Below are 17,843 nucleotides of genomic sequence, written 5' to 3'. Positions count from 1 at the left end.
GCCAAAAGGTAAATGAAGAAAGCGATATCCAGTGGGTGTGTTTACTGTGCATAAATTTGAGCTCTCTTGATCCAGCTTGATTTGCATCAAATACTGAGAAGTACTTTGCATTTGGCATTCTTGAGGCATACCTCTTCCACCGTTAGCATTGGATATTGCTCTCGTTTTATCGCTTTATTTAGCTCTCTGGGGTCCATGCATATGCGAATTTTTGTCAGAGAATGGCTGGAGCATCATTCTGTATTATCTCAAATACAATTCTGTATTTCTGTCCCTTATACTCACAGGTGATGGCTTTCTTGCCTAATGGCTCCATCTTGTGGCCTGAGTAAGCCACTAGCTTGCAACTAGATTTTTGCAACTTTCCTGTGACGTTTAGTGTTTTGTATGTACTTTCTGACAGTACATTGCATTCTGCACCAGTATCAAGTTTGACCTTGACATTTCTCCCATTAATTTTGAGCATTTCAGACCAGTCATCTTCATTTACATTTTGAGATGTAGTAGCTTATGTTCTTGCCCTGCTCTCTCTGTACTGTTCCAATGAACCTTTCCTCACTCTGTTCTATAGTATGCTTTTTTTTTTTTACTGTGACTTGTTTGGCCCTTTGACCTGCACATTTTAGCGAAGTGACTCTTCTTTTGACAGTTATGAAATATTTTGCCAAAGGCAGGACAGTTTCTGTATTCATGTTTGTTGCCACGTTTGCTGCATTCCTTTTGTCACCACGCTCTGTTCTGATTTGCCATCTTGTTTCTTTGGCTTCACTGTTTTCACTCTGTGTACCTCTGTTTCTTCATTCAGCGCTTTCATCTGACTTGATGTAATCTCGCTGGTCCTGCAGATATCAATGGCTTTTTCAATAGAGAGATCTGCCTCTTAATTGATCGTCCTTTATGCCACATACAATTCTGTCCTGAATTAATGAGTTGTGCAGATCCCCGAAATCAGTCTTTTGCTTTATTTTTCAGGTCTGTGACATAAGCATCAATCGTTTCTGAGAGTCCCTGTGAGCGTGTGAAGAACACGTCTTGACGTATGGTAGTTTTTACAAGGTTCACAGAAGTCAGAAGTACCTGTATTTTCTTTTTCCTCCTCTGTGAAGTGAAATGTGTTGCAGACTTTAATTGCCTCTTCTCCTGCTACATGCAGAACGTTGCACACTGCACCTTCTCCGATTTTTCAGCTATCCCGCTTGCCGTGACAAAGTTCAAATCTTTGAATCCAACTCTTCCAATTTTCAGAGAGATTTCCATGCAGGTTTAACAGTGGCAGCGGCTGTAGTTGCGCCATCATTACTGTAAACTTATGACAACTACTGACACCATGTTATGTTTATATATTGTCAAATAAAGGACATCAAAACCTGGTGCTCGGATACCAGCGTAACTCCTTTATTTTTATCATGCACATACCCCCAATATCCATGCAACTACAGATGCCCTGAAGGCACACAATGCATTCACATGTACAAATACAGGACAGTGGCTAGATGGAGAATAATTTTGAACAGTTTCAATAAACCACATCAGAATATTTTACTTTAATGCGTTTAGTTAAGATATTGTTGACCCAAAATGGAGGATTCCAATAACCTGTAAAACTTACAGGAGGTCTTCTTTTATTTACCAAAATTAGGAAATGTAAAAGTAAGTTTTCATTTGTGACAACAAACATGGATCTTAAATGCTATAATTTTCAAACATTTTTCACAGGAAGTATATACATCACACATCTTCACACAGTAGGTGTTTCACATGTGGGCCATGTGATTTCATGATTTTCACATGATTTTTTTATTTCAGGGAAGAAGACTGTTTGTATGTAACTCATACAAAATGATTTTATTAAAGTCTTACACATCAAGCTCAAATGCAAAGATGCAGTAGCTGTAATAACACCTCAACTAGATTAAACACACACGATGAATGAATTATCTAAACTCTGTGACATTAACAGCAGCATGTTCACACTCGGTCTTGTAGATGGCTGTTGGAGTTGCTTCTTTAGAGCTGAAAACCCACTGCTGAATATGTTGGACTTTCACCAACCCTGAGTGTTTGCATAGACAGCATGTGAAGAATCAATAGGGATTGTGGGTAATTGAACAGTGGAGAAAAGTTGGTTAGAAATGCGTCTGGTGCCAGCAGAGGGAACCTGAGAGCATTGAATTTAAGCTTTTAGTACTGAGCATTGTCTGTTCTTGTAGTGAATTTATTTAAAAACATGCTCATAACTCACCTCATGGATGGTTCTTGGAACTGGGAGAATAGGTGACGTACCTGTTTTTTAAACAGTTGTTACAATAGAGTTATTATCCAGTCTTTGAAAACAATTCCAACTTTATATATATGTATGTATGTGTATATGTGTGTGTATATGTGTGTGTGTATGTGTGTGTGTGTATATGTGTGTGTGTGTATGTGTGTGTGTGTATATATATATATATATATATATATATATATATATATACACTATATTGCCAAAAGTATTCGCTCACCCATCCAAATAATCAGAATCAGGTGTTCCAATCACTTCCATGGCCACAGGTGTATAAAATCAAGCACCTAGGCATGCAGACTGTTTTTACAAACATTTGTGAAGGAATGGGTCGCTCTCAGGAGCTCAGTGAATTCCAGCGTGGAACTGTGATAGGATGCCACCTGTGCAACAAATCCAGTCGTGAAATTTCCTGGCTCCTAAATATTCCACAGTCAACTGTCAGCTGTATTATAAGAACGTGGAAGTGTTTGGGAACAACAGCAACTCAGCCACGAAGTGGTAGGCCACGTAAACTGACGGAGCGGGGTCAGCGGATGCTGAGGCGCATAGTGCGAAGAGGTCGCCAACTTTCTGCAGAGTCAATCGCTACAGACCTCCAAACTTCATGTGGCCTTCAGATTAGCTCAAGAACAGTGCACAGAGAGCTTCATGGAATGGGTTTCCATGGCCGAGCAGCTGCATCCAAGCCATACATCACCAAGTGCAATGCAAAGCGTCGGATGCAGTGGTGTAAAGCACGCCGCCACTGGACTCTAGAGCAGTGGAGACGCGTTCTCTGGAGTGACGAATCGCGCTTCTCCATCTGGCAATCTGATGGACGAGTCTGGGTTTGGCGGTTGCCAGGAGAACGGTACTTGTCTGACTGCATTGTGCCAAGTGTAAAGTTTGGTGGAGGGGGGATTATGGTGTGGGGTTGTTTTTCAGGAGCTGGGCTTGGCCCCTTAGTTCCAGTGAAAGGAACTCTGAATGCTTCAGCATACCAAGACATTTTGGACAATTCCATGCTCCCAACTTTGTGGGAACAGTTTGGAGCTGGCCCCTTCCTCTTCCAACATGACTGTGCACCAGTGACCAAAGCAAGGTCCATAAAGACATGGATGACAGAGTCTGGTGTGGATGAACTTGACTGGCCTGCACAGAGTCCTGACCTCAACCCGATAGAACACCTTTGGGATGAATTAGAGCGGAGACTGAGAGCCAGGCCTTCTCGTCCAACATCAGTGTGTGACCTCACAAATGCGCTTCTGGAAAAATGGTCAAAAATTTCCATAAACACACTCCTAAACCTTGTGGACAGCCTTCCCAGAAGAGTTGAAGCTGTTATAGCTGCAAACGGTGGACCGACGTCATATTGAACCCTATGGATTAGGAATGGGATGTCACTTAGGTTCATATGCGAGTCAAGGCAGGTGAGCGAATACTTTTGGCAATATAGTGTATATAGCTGAAAAAATTAAAGGAACACTTTTTAGAGTATAGCATCAAGTCATTTAAACTCCTGGGATATTGATCTGGCCAATTAAGTAGCAGAGGGGCTTATTCATCAGTTTAAGCTGCTTTTGTGTTAATCAAATTAACAACAGGTGCAACAATGAGACGACCCCCAAAACAGGAATGGTTTCACAGGTGGAGGCCACTGTAGAAGGTCCTTAACCCATCACCAGGACCGTTGTCTGCTCCTTTGTGCGAGGAGGAAAAGGATGAGAAATGTCAGAGCCCTACAAAATAATGGGATGAATTCCTTGGACTCATTGTCAGACCCTACGCTGGTGCAGTGGGTCCTGGGTTCCTCCTGGTGCACAACAATGCCCGGGCTCATGTGGTGTATGCTCGCCTGACCTAAATCCAATAGAACACCTCTGGGACATTATGATTTGGTCCATCTGACACCACCAGGTCGCACCTCAGACTGTCCAGGCACTCAGTGATGCCCTGGTCCAGATCTGGGAGGAAATACCCCAGGACATCATCAGTCATCTCATTAGGAGCATGCCCCTATATTGTCAGACTTGCATACAAGCATGTGGGGGTCATGTGGGGGTCATACACACTACTGAGTACCATTTTGAGTTGCTGCAGTAAAATTTAAGCAAAATGGACTAGTCTGCTGCATCATTTTTTCACTTTGATTTTGGGGTGTCTTTGAATTCAGCCCTCTGTAGGTAGATAATTTTTATTTTCATCAAATGATGTGGCATCCTTTTGTTCCTAACACATTACCCAGTCCATATCAGTATAGATATCCAGGGTGATATTTTTACCCATTGAGATCTGATGTTTTCAAAGTGTACTTTTGAATTTATTTTGAGCAGTGTACTTATGTATAGGGTAATGGTTTAAGCAGAGTTTTATTTTATATCCCAGTTCTGTACAGTTGTGGATTTAGCAAACATGAGGCTCGATTTGGTGACTTAAGACACAGCATTACATCCTGGAGTTAAATTGCTCTCTGCTCTCTCTACCTATGTGAACATCATTATTAGAAACATGATTGTGTTGTGTGTAGAGTGTGAGGTTTGAGATTTATTACTTCTGACAGAAGTCAAAGTGAGGAATGAGATGAGAAAAACCAGAAGCACTGCCAGGATTACAGATACGCTGATGAAACCTAGAGTTCATGGAATAGAGAAACACAGTTGGAAATCAGTGACTCGTGTGCAGCTAAATATACTCTAATCATGAGTATGCAAATAAGTAATGAGTGTTTAAACATTCACCGGTCAGAAGAGAAGTTGGTGAAGGATGAGTTGTTGAAGTTTTGTTTGAATTTTTGGGAAGTAAATATGTGCTTGTTGATAACAAGGATGAAGGTCGCTGTGAAGCAGTAAGATGTGGCTCTAAGGTAAAAAATATTGTTATTGAGAGGGATGATCATATCGATCATGCCTTTGTGACAAAATATATCACAAAAGCATTTCTCTGATACATTCTGTGCATTATGCAAAACAAAAAAAAACCTATGGACATTAGATGATGTTTTTATTTAATTAAGGGGTTTTGTTATCATACTTATAGTAACAGTTTATTCACAGAGACATGTACAGTGTGTAACATAGTGAAGTTTTCTGTAGGACATGTTTATTTACCATGTACAGAAGGAGTCTCCAGTATCATTACTTTGTACAGAGGAGTTTCCACTTCTTTGCGCTTTCTCAGTCACATGACAAAAGGTGATGTTTGTTTTATTAACTTCTTATCTTATTATTAAATGAATGTTTGCAGCTGCTAAAGGAATTAACTTATTCCTTGGATGTTTCATGGCAATTTATAAATTGATAAAGTTTGATACAACTGAAGACTTTTAAATATGTTGGTGCAGGAAAATAATCTGCACTTTGGGTGATAACGGTAACACATTGGGCTGCATCACAGCCCTCTAGCATTGTTCTTTTTTTTTTTTTTATCGCAGCACTCTAGGTTTATTCTATACTTTGATATATTATATATTATTGATATATATCAAAATATATGTATTATTTTTTATATATATTTTAATGCTAAAAGTGTCGCAGAAAACATCACTGTTGATAAATTTGATGAACTCGGACACACACTGTTAGCTAAAACACTCACCATAGAGAAAACAAGATTACTAATTTAGGCTCCTTTCAGTTCCTCATTTAAACAGTATTTATATATTTATAAGTCACACACTATACCGTGTGCAGAACAGATCTTGTACAGTAATTCTCTGATCTTTTGCAGCTATATTTGAAAAAATATTTTCTTCAGTTTGCTCACACACTCACCGGTGACCATCACATCGATGTGTGTGATGTAGACCTTGTATCCAGGTTCAGATTCCTCAGCTGCTTCAACTCCACACCAGTATTTACCCGAGTCCCGCTTGCTCATGTGCTTTATGCTCACAGTGAACACTTGCTTTGCTTGGTCATCATGCTGAGAGATTTTCCCCTCTTCTACAGCATTTCTGCCTTTTTTAAGAGATGTTTTATAAGTACAAACTCCATTCTGCAGCATCCTGCAGAAAAACTTGGGCTCACTCCTGTAGGAGTTTGGGTATCTACAGCGGATGGTCATATCTCCTCCTACAAGGACAGTCTTACTGATGGCTCTGTCATAGGAGAGGTCTGTCAAACAATACAGAACAATCAGTACAGCTTGTGTGCAGCAGTATAATGTATAAAACCATTGACAGGTGAAGTGAATAACTTCGATTATCTCTTTACACTGGTGCCTGACAAGGGGTTTGATATATTAGACAACAAGTAAACAATGTTTAAGGTGACGTTATGTATTGTAGGGCTGCACGATTATGACAAAAATCATAACTGACGATTATTTCCTTGAAATTGTAATTGCGATTATTAATTACGATTATCAAAATTTACATTAAATGGTGTTTTGAATAGGTTTATTCCATTGTTTGAAGCAACTGCTTGCCATATTGTATATAAAAATGAAAAAGAAAAGCTGAAAACATTCTTCCTGAAAAACTTCTATTACTTAAAACTCAAATGTCAACTATACATTGCTTTGGTTCCCTTAAATAAAAAAAAAATTAAAAAGGAAAAATATGCATGGTATAAATAATGTTATATTAAAAATAAAATTAATTTATGAATCTAGACTAAGTAATCCTGGGGGACATATGTGTTTGAGTATTTTAAGCCCCGCGCTGTTAACTGTATTAATCTGCACCATGTCATTTACACTGAAATGTGTAATGGCTTCATTTATCTCCATCGGTCTTGGAGAAGCTGCCGGATACGGAGAAGCACAGAACCCCGAGGTCGTGATGGGAGTGTGTTACAGTTCTCACATGGCTTGTTGCTTTTTTCAGGCTAAAACCCTGGTGGTATTGCACTCTGTGTCTGAGTTTTAAATGATTGAATTAATTTGTGTTGTTGCCTGATGGTGCAGAAACACACTAACACACCGCTCCACATCATCGCTAGGGAATCCAAAATAATTCCACCCCACAGATAAAGCATTTCTCTTCAGTTCTAATTCTTGATTCTTCTCAGCAACACTTTGTGAACTATCTGATGTTTCTTTATCAGCGCACATGTTCGCCAAATTAACATGACAAGATGGACATGCACAAGTGGATAATCGGGGCGTTGATGAGGACACGTCTACAGACTATTAGGCCAATTAAAAGTCTTTATTCACCCCTCAAACCTAACATGCAATAAACACCCCTTAAGCATGCAGAATAATGTAAGTAGAATTTTTTTGTAATCGCAGCTTTCAATGATTATGTAATCATGGCGTCTGTAATCGTAATCGCGACTAGAAAATTGATTAAGTGTGCAACCCTTGTGCAACCCAAGCAGAAAAAATGGGTGAGTGTTAAAATCTGAGTGACTTTGACGAGAGCCAGTTTGTGATGTCTCGACAACGGGGTCAGAGCTTCTCAAATACAACAGGTGTTGTGAGGTGTTCCCAATATGCAGTGGATAGAAACTACCAAAAGGAAGAACTGTAACTGTGTGTGTGAGAGTGAGTGAGTGAGTGAGTGAGTGAGTGAGTGAGTGAAGGTTGTGTGTCTAGTCTTTAATTCCACAGAAGAGTCAGAAATCAGATCACACAGAGCATCACAACTTGCTGTGTATATAGCTTTTGAGCATCGTAGTGACCATGCTGACTCCTACACACCACCCAGAGCACCTATAATAGACATGTGAGCCTCAGAACTGGACCATGAAGCAGTGGAAGAAGGAGAGGCCAGGTGTGTGTGTGTGTGTGTGTGTGTGTGTGTGTCACTTACCTGGGGAAGAGATGGTACCAGGATGCACACTCTAAAAACTAACTCAGAGGACCTGTCACCACCACTTGATTTAATACATGGATGCAAGTTAAAAATTCAAATTAATTGATTTAGACGAACCTTCTAAGTTGCAAACCTTATTTTTATAAGTTGTGATCAAATAATAATGCTGGTAATTACATCAACTTAATTTTGCATGTAATTTGAACTCAAATTTCATTGTTAATGGGTTTAAAACAAAATTCAAAATTCAGTCTTAACTTAACCAAGTTTGCATGATAACTTAATTTTTCTCCACATTGACTTCAGGATTACAAGTTCCGTCGATTTTCAGAAGTTGTTCCTTGACCTTGATGGACTGAAAGCGAGTGCAAAAGTGATGAGTCTCAAGAACAATATTTGCTAAAGATTTCACCTTTTCTGAACACTGTCACTTTTTGACGTTGTTTTGTATTTGGAAGTCAATGAAAGACAAAATAAAATTGAGAATGTTTCTTTGCCAGGTTAGTTTTGTTATGCCTTATGTTCAACAAATCTTGTCTTGAAAGTGGACAAAACAAAGATGTTTAAAGAAACATATTTTAGCCCAAAGAGAATGTTTTTGTGTTTTGGAAATGACTGATGTGGGCTTACTCATATACAGCTTAGTCTCTTAGAAAGTTTCATGACATGCTACTTGGCTTTTGGCTGTGATATCTATTGAGATTTTGAGATGGTCACACTTCTTTAATATGTACTTGGGTGTGTTCAAAATCTGTTGTGTTGCACTTTCCAATACACAAAAGTAATATCTACAAAGGTTTTAAATATTTAATGCAATTGTCAGGCCTACCATTAAAGGTCTACCTAACGTTGCTGTGATGGCATAATTAATACTTAATTTCTCAAGGGAGTATGGCAAAGTTCTTTTATAATTTGAGGAGCAGTTGAAATTTGAGTTTGTTTTTTATTTGCATTTTGTATTTGCACAAAAATAGTGGTTGAACTAATGTCTTTCTTAAAAGCTACTATGAACAAAAACAAGAAAACCCTACAAAAAATAAACCTGAAAAAAAAATCAAATTGGAGCAACTTAATTTTTAAAATGGTTGCTATTTAAAAAGTTGTATACATTATTATAGTGATTAACTAGACAACAGATAAAATTGCTTTAAAATAATATGGTAAAGCCAATTGGAGCAACATAATTTTCATGAGTTATCAACTTAAAAACTTGCCTTTAGACTAACAGTTAAAAAGTTAGGGGTAATTAAAATAATCTTTGACTGAAGAGGAAAATCTAATTCTCACAATGCAATGTAGTTTGTTGGTTCAATATAATTTCAAATGAAGTTGTCATAACTCAAAAAGACTAATGCAAAATGTGTTCATTTTTTTTGTTGAGTCTAAACATTTCTTTTTAGAGTGCACTATGGGAAAAAGGCGAGGCAGTGTAAAGCTCTGGGCAATGTTCTGATGGGTAATCTTGGGTTCTGCTTTCATGTGGTTGTTACTTTAACATGTAGCACCTACCTAAACTATGCTGCAGAACATCTTCACCCCATTCATGGCAATAGTGTCCCCTAATAGTAATGCCCTCTTTTAGCAGGATAATGCTCTCTGACACACTGCAGATTCTATTCAGAAATGGCTTGAGGAACATGACAACGGTGTTGGCTTGGCCTCCCAAATCCCCAGATGTCGATCTAATAGTGTCTATGGATTGTGCTGAGTAAACATGTGTCTGATCTATGGAGGCCACACTTCACAAATTATAGGACTTAAAGGATCTGCTGCTAACATCATGGTGCCAGATAACAGCACCTTCAGAAATCTTGTAGACTCCTATGAGGTAGAGATGATGATAGGGCTACTATTAGCAGGCATATAACATTTAGCATTGTAGGTAATGTAGGAAACCACAATAAAAAGATATCAATAAAAAATTCATTACAATATAAATGTGTTAATATGCAGGATGAGATATTGCTTAAAGGGGGGGGGTATACTTTAAAAGCAGAATGCATTAGAATGCAGAATGCTTTAAAATGCATGGTTCTTCTAAAAGGTACATTAAGATCACCTCACCTTCAATGACATTCAGCCTTATCACAGTGTAGATGGATGTTTCATCAGAGTTGAGAACACATCTGTATGTTCCAGTGTCCTCCACAGTCAGCTCTCTGATCATCACGCTAAAGTATTCTGCTCTTCTGGTGTCTTGTATTGAGAACCTGTCCTTATGGGTCCATTCCTTGTGTGCTTCTGTTTTTATTTGATCCATACAACTCTGCTCTGTTTCCATCTTACAGAAGGATTTTGTTTTGTGTTTGAGTTTATCTTCATACCTGCACTTCAGGATGATTCCTCCCCCTGTGTATGCAGTCACCGTTTTAGTGGCCAAAGTCCTCACTAAAAGCAAATTCAAACAAAATCATAAACAAAGTGCAGATGGCGGGAGTTTGTACTAATAATAAGAGTTCAGGCTCCCAAATATGTCTCTTGCTCAACCTTGTTTTGAAACATGTAGTTAAATAATTGCAAAATTTGTTTCCCAATTAGAAAAAAATCAAACAAACAAACAGGACACGGAGACTGCAGCTGGTAGAGATCATGAATATGATGACATGAATTCCTTTACCTGTGATGAAGCAGAGGATGAAGGTGTGGAGGTTCTTCATAATGAATTTAGAAACGTGTATCATAGGAGCCGTTATCTTCTCACTCCTCACTGTGCAAACTGGCCTCTATTTCTGAGCTGTTTTCATTTACATCTTCAGCTCAGTCGTAAACACCCACTTCCTCTTTTCAGGTCGGTGGAAAAGAGCTACGAATATATAGCGTTATGTATGTATAGTGTTATATTCCTGCTTGTGTGGTGTTTGTTTTTCCTGTCTCTATGCAATATTAATTCTGTTAATGAGATGATACACACACACACCACCACTTGTTATTTTTGTTTACACTCACTCATAAAATTGTATAATATGCTCTATTTTTCAAAATATAACAAGTGTTTTTAAATACAGCACCACTACAGGATATGGAGGAATAAATGAACTCCCACTATTATGTTGTTGGCTCTTGCACAGTCTTGATGCACATTTCTACTATACTACATCTGCTAAATATATGTAAATCTGCAGGAAGCAATTTGCGGGCCCGGGCACCACAGGTTCAGCAATTTTACTGCTTGTACAAATTTAATTAGTGCTTCTGGAAACAATTTCGTAACTGAAAACATTTCATTCTGTATGCGCAGCCAGTTAGAATGTATGTTATACAGTGAAATGAGTGAGTGTACTCACGTGAGTATCACATGAATCTTTGCCTCACTGTCACTGGCATCTATTTTAAGGGCACATCATTTCCCTCTGTGAATTTCCCTCTGGGATTATCTATCTATCTCTCTCTCTCTCTCTCTCTCTCTGGGTATGAATCTGATCTGACAATTCTGACAAATATTTTTGTCAAAATTGTTACATTCAACAATAAAACTTTATTTATTATTATTTATTGCATATAGTTTAAGAGTTTAATCAGTTGTAACCTAAACTTCTAAAACTAGAAGAGAGCCTTTATTTATTGAAAAATCATGGTTTACATATTTAAAATGAATGGTTTATTTGATGCTTTTAGGTTTGATAATGTGCGATTTGAGTCTGTGCGTATCAGACTATGGTAGGGTTTACTTAGTTAGTTTATATTTAATTTCTATGTTTAAAGTGGAACATTGTAATAATAAAGTAAAATAGGTACTCACCACTTCACACTAATCTTTAAGCTTTGGGGAAGTGGTTAAGGCTGTGGGTTGTTGATCGGAGGATCAGGGTTCAAGCCCTAGCACCACCAAGCTCCACTGTTGGTGGAGTTCCACCTCGGACCCTTCAACATATGCGAAGAAAAGAATTCCACTGTGCTGTAATGTATATGTGGTGATGATAAAGGCTTCATGCCCTCAGTTCTAATATGATTAGAAAAGTTTCTACAAAGAATTTGTATTGATTAATTAGTTGCATGTAAAATCCGAACTAAATATATGACCATTAATACTAGTATTGTAAATGCAGGTTACAGGTTAATCACAGGTTAAAGATTGTAGTGTGGAAGAGTGAACAATGTTGCACAGTTTTGTGTATCACTCTGATTGTTTTGTATCTGAATTCTTTGGGTATGCTGGGTAAGGGTAAGTGCATTGTTTAATACTTCTAACAGCTTGGTGTGTGATTCCAGTAGCCTAAAAGTGAAACTCCTCTTTTAGGTTCTCTCTGCACCATTTGCAAAGCAAATACAAATCCTAAAAACATTCAGTTTCATTTCTCTTAAAGCAAAGCCTGTAGCAGAGGAAATAATAAACAGATCCATCTTGGGACCAAGAACCAGAAGAAGCAGTCATGGCTTCACCTCACACTGACCTGGAAGAAAACCTGAAATGCTGTATTTGTTTTGGAATCTTTAAGGATCCAGTGGTTCTGCAGTGTAGTCACAGTTTCTGCAAGCATTGTCTCGAGGTAACCTGGTGTCAGAAGGTGGTGAAGGAATGTCCACTCTGCAGACATGTTACAAAATACTCTCCACTGAAAAATCGGGCTCTTAAGAGCGTGTGCGAGTCTTTCATGGAGGAGAAGAGACGCAGGATATCGGCAGAAAATCAAGGTGTGCTCTGTGGTGTCCATGGTTCAAAGCATGAGCTCTTCTGCACAGATGACCAGAAGCTGGTGTGTATGGAATGTGTGTCTCAGGAGCATCAAGACCACAACTTTTGCTCCATCAAAAAAGCAGCTGAGGAACACAGGGTAATGTATAAACCTAGATAACTTTTAGTATGAACTTTAGAATAAAACTTTTTTGTATGATTTATATCCTGTTAATTAGAAACAGCTTGTATTTTTAAAAAGCAATATTTTGTAGCACTGTGAAAATTCTTTCTTTTCATAGGCCAGCCCCTGGAGCAGAAAGGGTTAAGGGCCTTGCTTGGGGACCCAACAGTGGCAGCCTGGTGGTCCTGGGGTTTGTACCACAACCTTCTGATCAACAACTTAGAGCCTTAACCACTTATCATGCCTGATTTTTTTTATTTTTATTTTATTTGCATGTGGTCCTTCCCCATGACACAAGGTCTTAACACAATTGCGTTGGTTGTCTTTGTACAACATTAAAATGTAGGATTATATAACCATAGGGTTGGGCAACTGAGATCACTAATGGGGCTGAATGAACAGAAATTTCCAGTCATGCTTGTAAAGGCTCCAACCGAAGTTCCACCTCAAAGCCACCAGAGGGAACCCTCCCCCGAGTACTAACCACTTCCGGGTTACAGAAGCACTACCAGTTTATTCTGCATTTACACTGATGTTTTGTTTTGTTTGTCCTGACAGTATTACCAAGCCATGTATTGTTTTCTGCCATTATTTCTCATGTGTATGACCTTGTTCCTGTCTTTGGATCTTTGCGCTTTTCAGTTGTGTTATAGATTTGTTTGCATAGCAGATTGATCTTAAGTTGGCCTGTTACCATTTTTGCCTCTGCCTGTTGAAGTGGATTATAATGCTAAGTCCTTCAATAAAACTCTGCATATGATTTAAACTATCCAAGTGTCAGCCTCCACGTTACAGGATACTTACTAACTCATATGGATGGCGACAAGGGAAACGTGATTTAATTCACTCATCAGCCTGAGGCCTATGGAGAGGAGGCCACCAGGTGTGCTTTCCTAAGGTCTCTACTCACCAGGAGAGCTCTGGACTGGGCTGTGGCAGTCTGGGATAATGATATTCAGGTGCACACTTCCTCCTTGTACTTCACCCAGTAAATTCGCAATGTGTTTGAGTACCCAGCGGGTGGATAAGACAGGACACCACGACAGCTGCCAGACTCCTTGAACCCTCACCCATGCCTCAAAGCTCCTGGTTGCATCTCACAGTAGACTTTGTCACAGACCTGCCAGACTCCCAAGGCCATACAACCATAATGGTTATCGTGGATCACTTCTCAAAGGCCTGCAGGCTGCTATGCCTGAAGGTATTCCCCACTGCCATGGACACTGCTAAAGCCTTAGTCAACCATGTCTTATGATTATACGGCCTCCCTAAGGATATTGTGTCAGATCGGGGGGTCCAGTTTACCTTGAGGGTTTGGGGAGTTTTTTTGCAAGCAGCTCGGGATCAACATCATCTCTGGCTACCATCCACAAGCTCATGGCCAGGTGGAATGCCAAAATTAAGAATTGGGCCACTACTTGAGGTTGTACTGCAGTCAGGACCAGCTCCATTAGTGTGAGTGCCTGCCGGGGGCAGAATATGTCGAAAACTCCTTCACCTGCTCGTTGACTGGGCTCACTTCCTTCCAGTGCATTCTGAGCTACCAGCTCCCATGGTCCAGGAAGCCCTCAGATGTAGTTTCTGTGGATGACTGGTTCCAGCTGAGCTGAGAAGTTTGGGAAAGCGCTCATGTCTGCATTACAGATTCATCTTCTGTTTTTTGGACTCTCTGCCTGTTGTTACCGTTTTTGCCTCTGCCTGCCAAATTGGATTATATTGCTATATTGCAACATCTAGTTGAAAGACTTCCAGAAGAATGGAGGCTATTATTTAGAATGAGATATTTACTGCATGTAGATGTGCTACAAATTGTTTATTCAAAGTGATATATAGTTTTATACCAAGTGTAAAATAATACAAATAATATAAATAAAAACTAATACAAAGTACACCTTCCTTTTCAGAATAAACTACAGAAACCTTTAAAGGAGTTTGAGTGCAAGCTGAAAGCCCTGATTACTAGAAGGTCTGCCTTTGCCAGCACTGCTGCAAACCTCGAGGTATTTGATATTTGTGTTATGAAATATTATTATAAAATATGGCACTATGTGAGAAAAAACCCAGAGTCTTATCTTTCTCAGTCTCAGGGCCAGCAGACTGAGATGCAGATAAGGAATGAGTTTAAAAAGCTTTATCAGTTCATCACAGAGGAGGAGGAAGCTCGATTATCTGCACTGAGAGATGAAAGGAAGAAGAAAACGGACATGGTTATGGAGAAGATTGCAGAAATTGACAGATTGCACACTCATTTATCTCAACAAATCCAAAATATTAAGGACACTCTGGGTCATGACGAGAGTCTTTTCTTACATGTATGCAATTTATCTGATGCTTTCAGATGTACACTTCTCATAAGAATAGGAGGTTAATTATAAAGCCTGTTTTCTTTTTTTTTGTTTCCAGAATTTTAGAGAAACAGAGGAGAGGTAAACTTCATGATTCTCACATGTCAGTGCTGGCTGGGAAAAGAGCTTGGTGTCCATGATTATGTCAATTTATACAATTTTGGTTATATATTAGCTTTATAAGTTTTTATAATAAACTAAATATTACTTTTTTTTGTTACATTTTTGTAACATTGAATAGTATCCACCTTCTGTTCTACTCTCCATATAGTATTATCATTTCTAAATAGTGTTTGAGTTTATTTAGTTCCAGCTTCTGTTATTTACTAATTCAGCATAACTAGTTGGACTAGCAGATGTAGTTAAGGCTGAACGATGTTGCTAATCTGCAAGTCCTATATGTACCTATCTCTGTGTGTGTGTGTGTGTGTGTTTCAGATCTAAGATCACACTCCCAGATCCAAAGCTTGACCCAGGCATTAGGCATTGATGTGGCTAAACACATAGGGAATCTGAGTTTCAAAGTGTGGTTGAAGATGCAGCACATCTGTCCTTTCTGTAAGTGAATGAACACAAATATATTTCTTGGAATGTTTAATATTTATGTTTTTTATTACAACATTTTGTGTTACAACCTTGAATTGAAATGGATTTGTAATTGAAATCTTAATACCTAATCTTTTCAGAATCAGAATGTGTTTTATTGCCGAGTACAGTATGCTCACACATGCAAGGAATTTATTTTGGTGCTGGAGAATACACAGACATAAATTAAAATGTAGAAGTATAGATATAAGCAGGGTGGAAATACAAATAGGGTACTCGTGTACAGGAGGCATTTACACACGCAAAATGTGCAGCTCAGGAGCAAGGTATGAAGTGTGGGTCAATGAAATAAGATGTAACAGTATTGCACTTGTGCCTATATACATACATGTATATATAGATTATTATATTGCACTACCTAATCTTTTGCCTTCAAACTTCACCCGTTTCCAGTCTCTGGAAAACCATCTCTACAATGTAATATATGCTTCACCGCCACTACTTTATCACCAACATCACTTCACCATCTTCATCACTACCATTTCAGTACCATCACTTCACCACCACCACTGCTTCATTACCATCATCTCATTACCACCTCTTCATCACCACCACTACTTCAGTACTGTATTACCAGCACCACCACCTTCACTACCATCACTTCATCATCACCTCACCACCTCTACCACTTCATCACCACCACTACTTCAGTACTGTATTACCAGCACCACCACCTTCACTACCATCACTTCATCATCACCTCACCACCTCTACCACTTCATCACCACCACTACTTCAGTACCATTACTTTATCACTAGCACCACCACCACCACCACCACCACCATTTCATTACCACCTATGACAATGGTGTTTTCATGGTGTTGGGTTTCACCCAAACATAGACCTTTGTGCTAAGGCCTAAATGTTTACAGTTTAAATGCTGCATATTTCTCAGCTGTTTTCTTCCATAGCACTAGGACTGAAGGAAAGCTATATGTAAATGTAGCCATTACGCTCAAATGCAAATAAATAATATAACTGAGATATTATACCTATTATACATTTAATGTCGAAATTATATAACAAGCTTCTGCTCTTTGGTCTGTTTGGTTTTTTAGATCCAGTAATTCTGGACCCCAATAGCAAAACAACTCACCTTGCTGTATCTACAAATTTGACAAGCATTTTATATTCAGGTCCGGTTTTACTGAACTCTCCTGAAAAATGCTTCTGCAGCATTCTGGGCTCAGAAGGCTTCAGCTCAGGAGTGCACACCTGGCAGGTGGATTTGGAAGCCTGCGAACACTGGGCTTTGGGAGTTGTTCCTGAATCCGCTATAAAATTGCAAAATTTATCCAGCTGTTCATTCTTCATATCTTGCATTAAGCATACATGCTCTTGGACCTCAGCCACACCCAAGATTAAGAAAGTGTGTGTTTTATTGGACATGAACAAACACCAGGTGGTTTTCAGTGATCCTGACACTAACGTCACGACGAAATCATACATATATACATTACCTACTGAGAAAATGTACCCTTGCTTTGTGCCACTGAGCCAAAACCCAATGAAAATCTTACCATCCTAAGGGTTGGTGTAATCAGCCAAGCCGTGACTTTTACAGTTCCACTATACTGTTCATATTACTTTTCCTAGATATTTGTATAAAATCTTTGGAGTTTTTTTTTCTTCAGATTATGATTAGCCTGTTAGTTTTCAACTCATCCTATCTGTTGATAATTAGAGAACATGTTAGCACTCAATGGATTGGTGGCAGACTTATAATCTTTATTTACTTCATTGGCATTACATATTAATCTTTATAATTAACGTGTGATCCTTTACAATGTCCAAGATCTGATTTCTAATTAAATTTCAGTTCTTTTCTTTTTGGTTTTCTTACATTACCCACAATGCTGTTTGACTAGCTGCTCATAGAGGTGCAGTGTGATTTAATCCTAGCCTTTATCTACCTAAAGAGAGCGATGTAGCACCACTTTAATTCTTTAGTCTGTCCAGGTTTCTCACCTGCTCAAACAGTCCAGCTTCCAAACCTTCATGCTCACACCATCACCACCACTGCACTGTCTAACTCTCTGTTGTATATGTTGTGTATCTTCTCTGCTGGAATACT

General features: G+C 38.8%; 2 protein-coding genes across 2 annotated transcripts; one reads left to right on the top strand and one right to left on the bottom strand.

Annotated features, from left to right (window-relative positions):
• Positions 1 to 1,382: 1,382 nt before the first annotated feature.
• LOC131347153 (polymeric immunoglobulin receptor-like) lies at positions 1,383 to 10,762 on the bottom strand. Its single transcript, XM_058381082.1, has 7 exons — positions 10,639 to 10,762; positions 10,086 to 10,409; positions 6,034 to 6,375; positions 5,002 to 5,121; positions 4,815 to 4,892; positions 2,243 to 2,283; positions 1,383 to 2,158 (listed from the first exon to the last, which is right to left on the bottom strand). The coding sequence occupies exons 1-7, from the start codon at positions 10,700 to 10,702 to the stop codon at positions 2,045 to 2,047; spliced, it is 1,083 nt and encodes a 360-aa protein (XP_058237065.1). The 5' UTR covers positions 10,703 to 10,762; the 3' UTR covers positions 1,383 to 2,044.
• A 1,609-nt stretch (positions 10,763 to 12,371) lies between these two features.
• LOC131347177 (E3 ubiquitin-protein ligase TRIM4-like) lies at positions 12,372 to 14,649 on the top strand. The gene is made up of 2 exons (XM_058381110.1): positions 12,372 to 12,793; positions 12,936 to 14,649. Exons 1-2 carry the CDS (start codon positions 12,392 to 12,394, stop codon positions 12,960 to 12,962), a joined length of 429 nt encoding a protein of 142 aa, XP_058237093.1. The 5' UTR covers positions 12,372 to 12,391; the 3' UTR covers positions 12,963 to 14,649.
• Positions 14,650 to 17,843: the final 3,194 nt, after the last annotated feature.

Source organism: Hemibagrus wyckioides, linkage group LG26 (genome assembly GCF_019097595.1).
Source record: "Hemibagrus wyckioides isolate EC202008001 linkage group LG26, SWU_Hwy_1.0, whole genome shotgun sequence".
Lineage (NCBI taxonomy): Eukaryota > Metazoa > Chordata > Actinopteri > Siluriformes > Bagridae > Hemibagrus > Hemibagrus wyckioides.
The sequence above is the reverse complement of the archived record's forward strand: the minus strand, read 5'-3'. Positions and strand labels throughout refer to the sequence as shown.

Bases quoted from the DNA above. Each gene is read 5' to 3' on its own strand.
- LOC131347153 (XM_058381082.1), bottom strand. From the start codon at position 10,702: ATGATACACGTTTCTAAATTCATTATGAAGAACCTCCACACCTTCATC. The intron at 5,122-6,033 runs GTGAGTGTGTGA...TTTTTACCTTAG, and splicing joins CATCGATGTGATGGTCACCG to AGCCACATCTTACTGCTTCA. The intron at 4,893-5,001 runs GTGAATGTTTAA...CATGAACTCTAG, and splicing joins ACCAACTTCTCTTCTGACCG to GTTTCATCAGCGTATCTGTA.
- LOC131347177 (XM_058381110.1), top strand. From the start codon at position 12,392: ATGGCTTCACCTCACACTGACCTGGAAGAAAACCTGAAATGCTGTATT. The intron at 12,794-12,935 runs GTAATGTATAAA...TTCTTTTCATAG, and splicing joins AAGCAGCTGAGGAACACAGG to GCCAGCCCCTGGAGCAGAAA.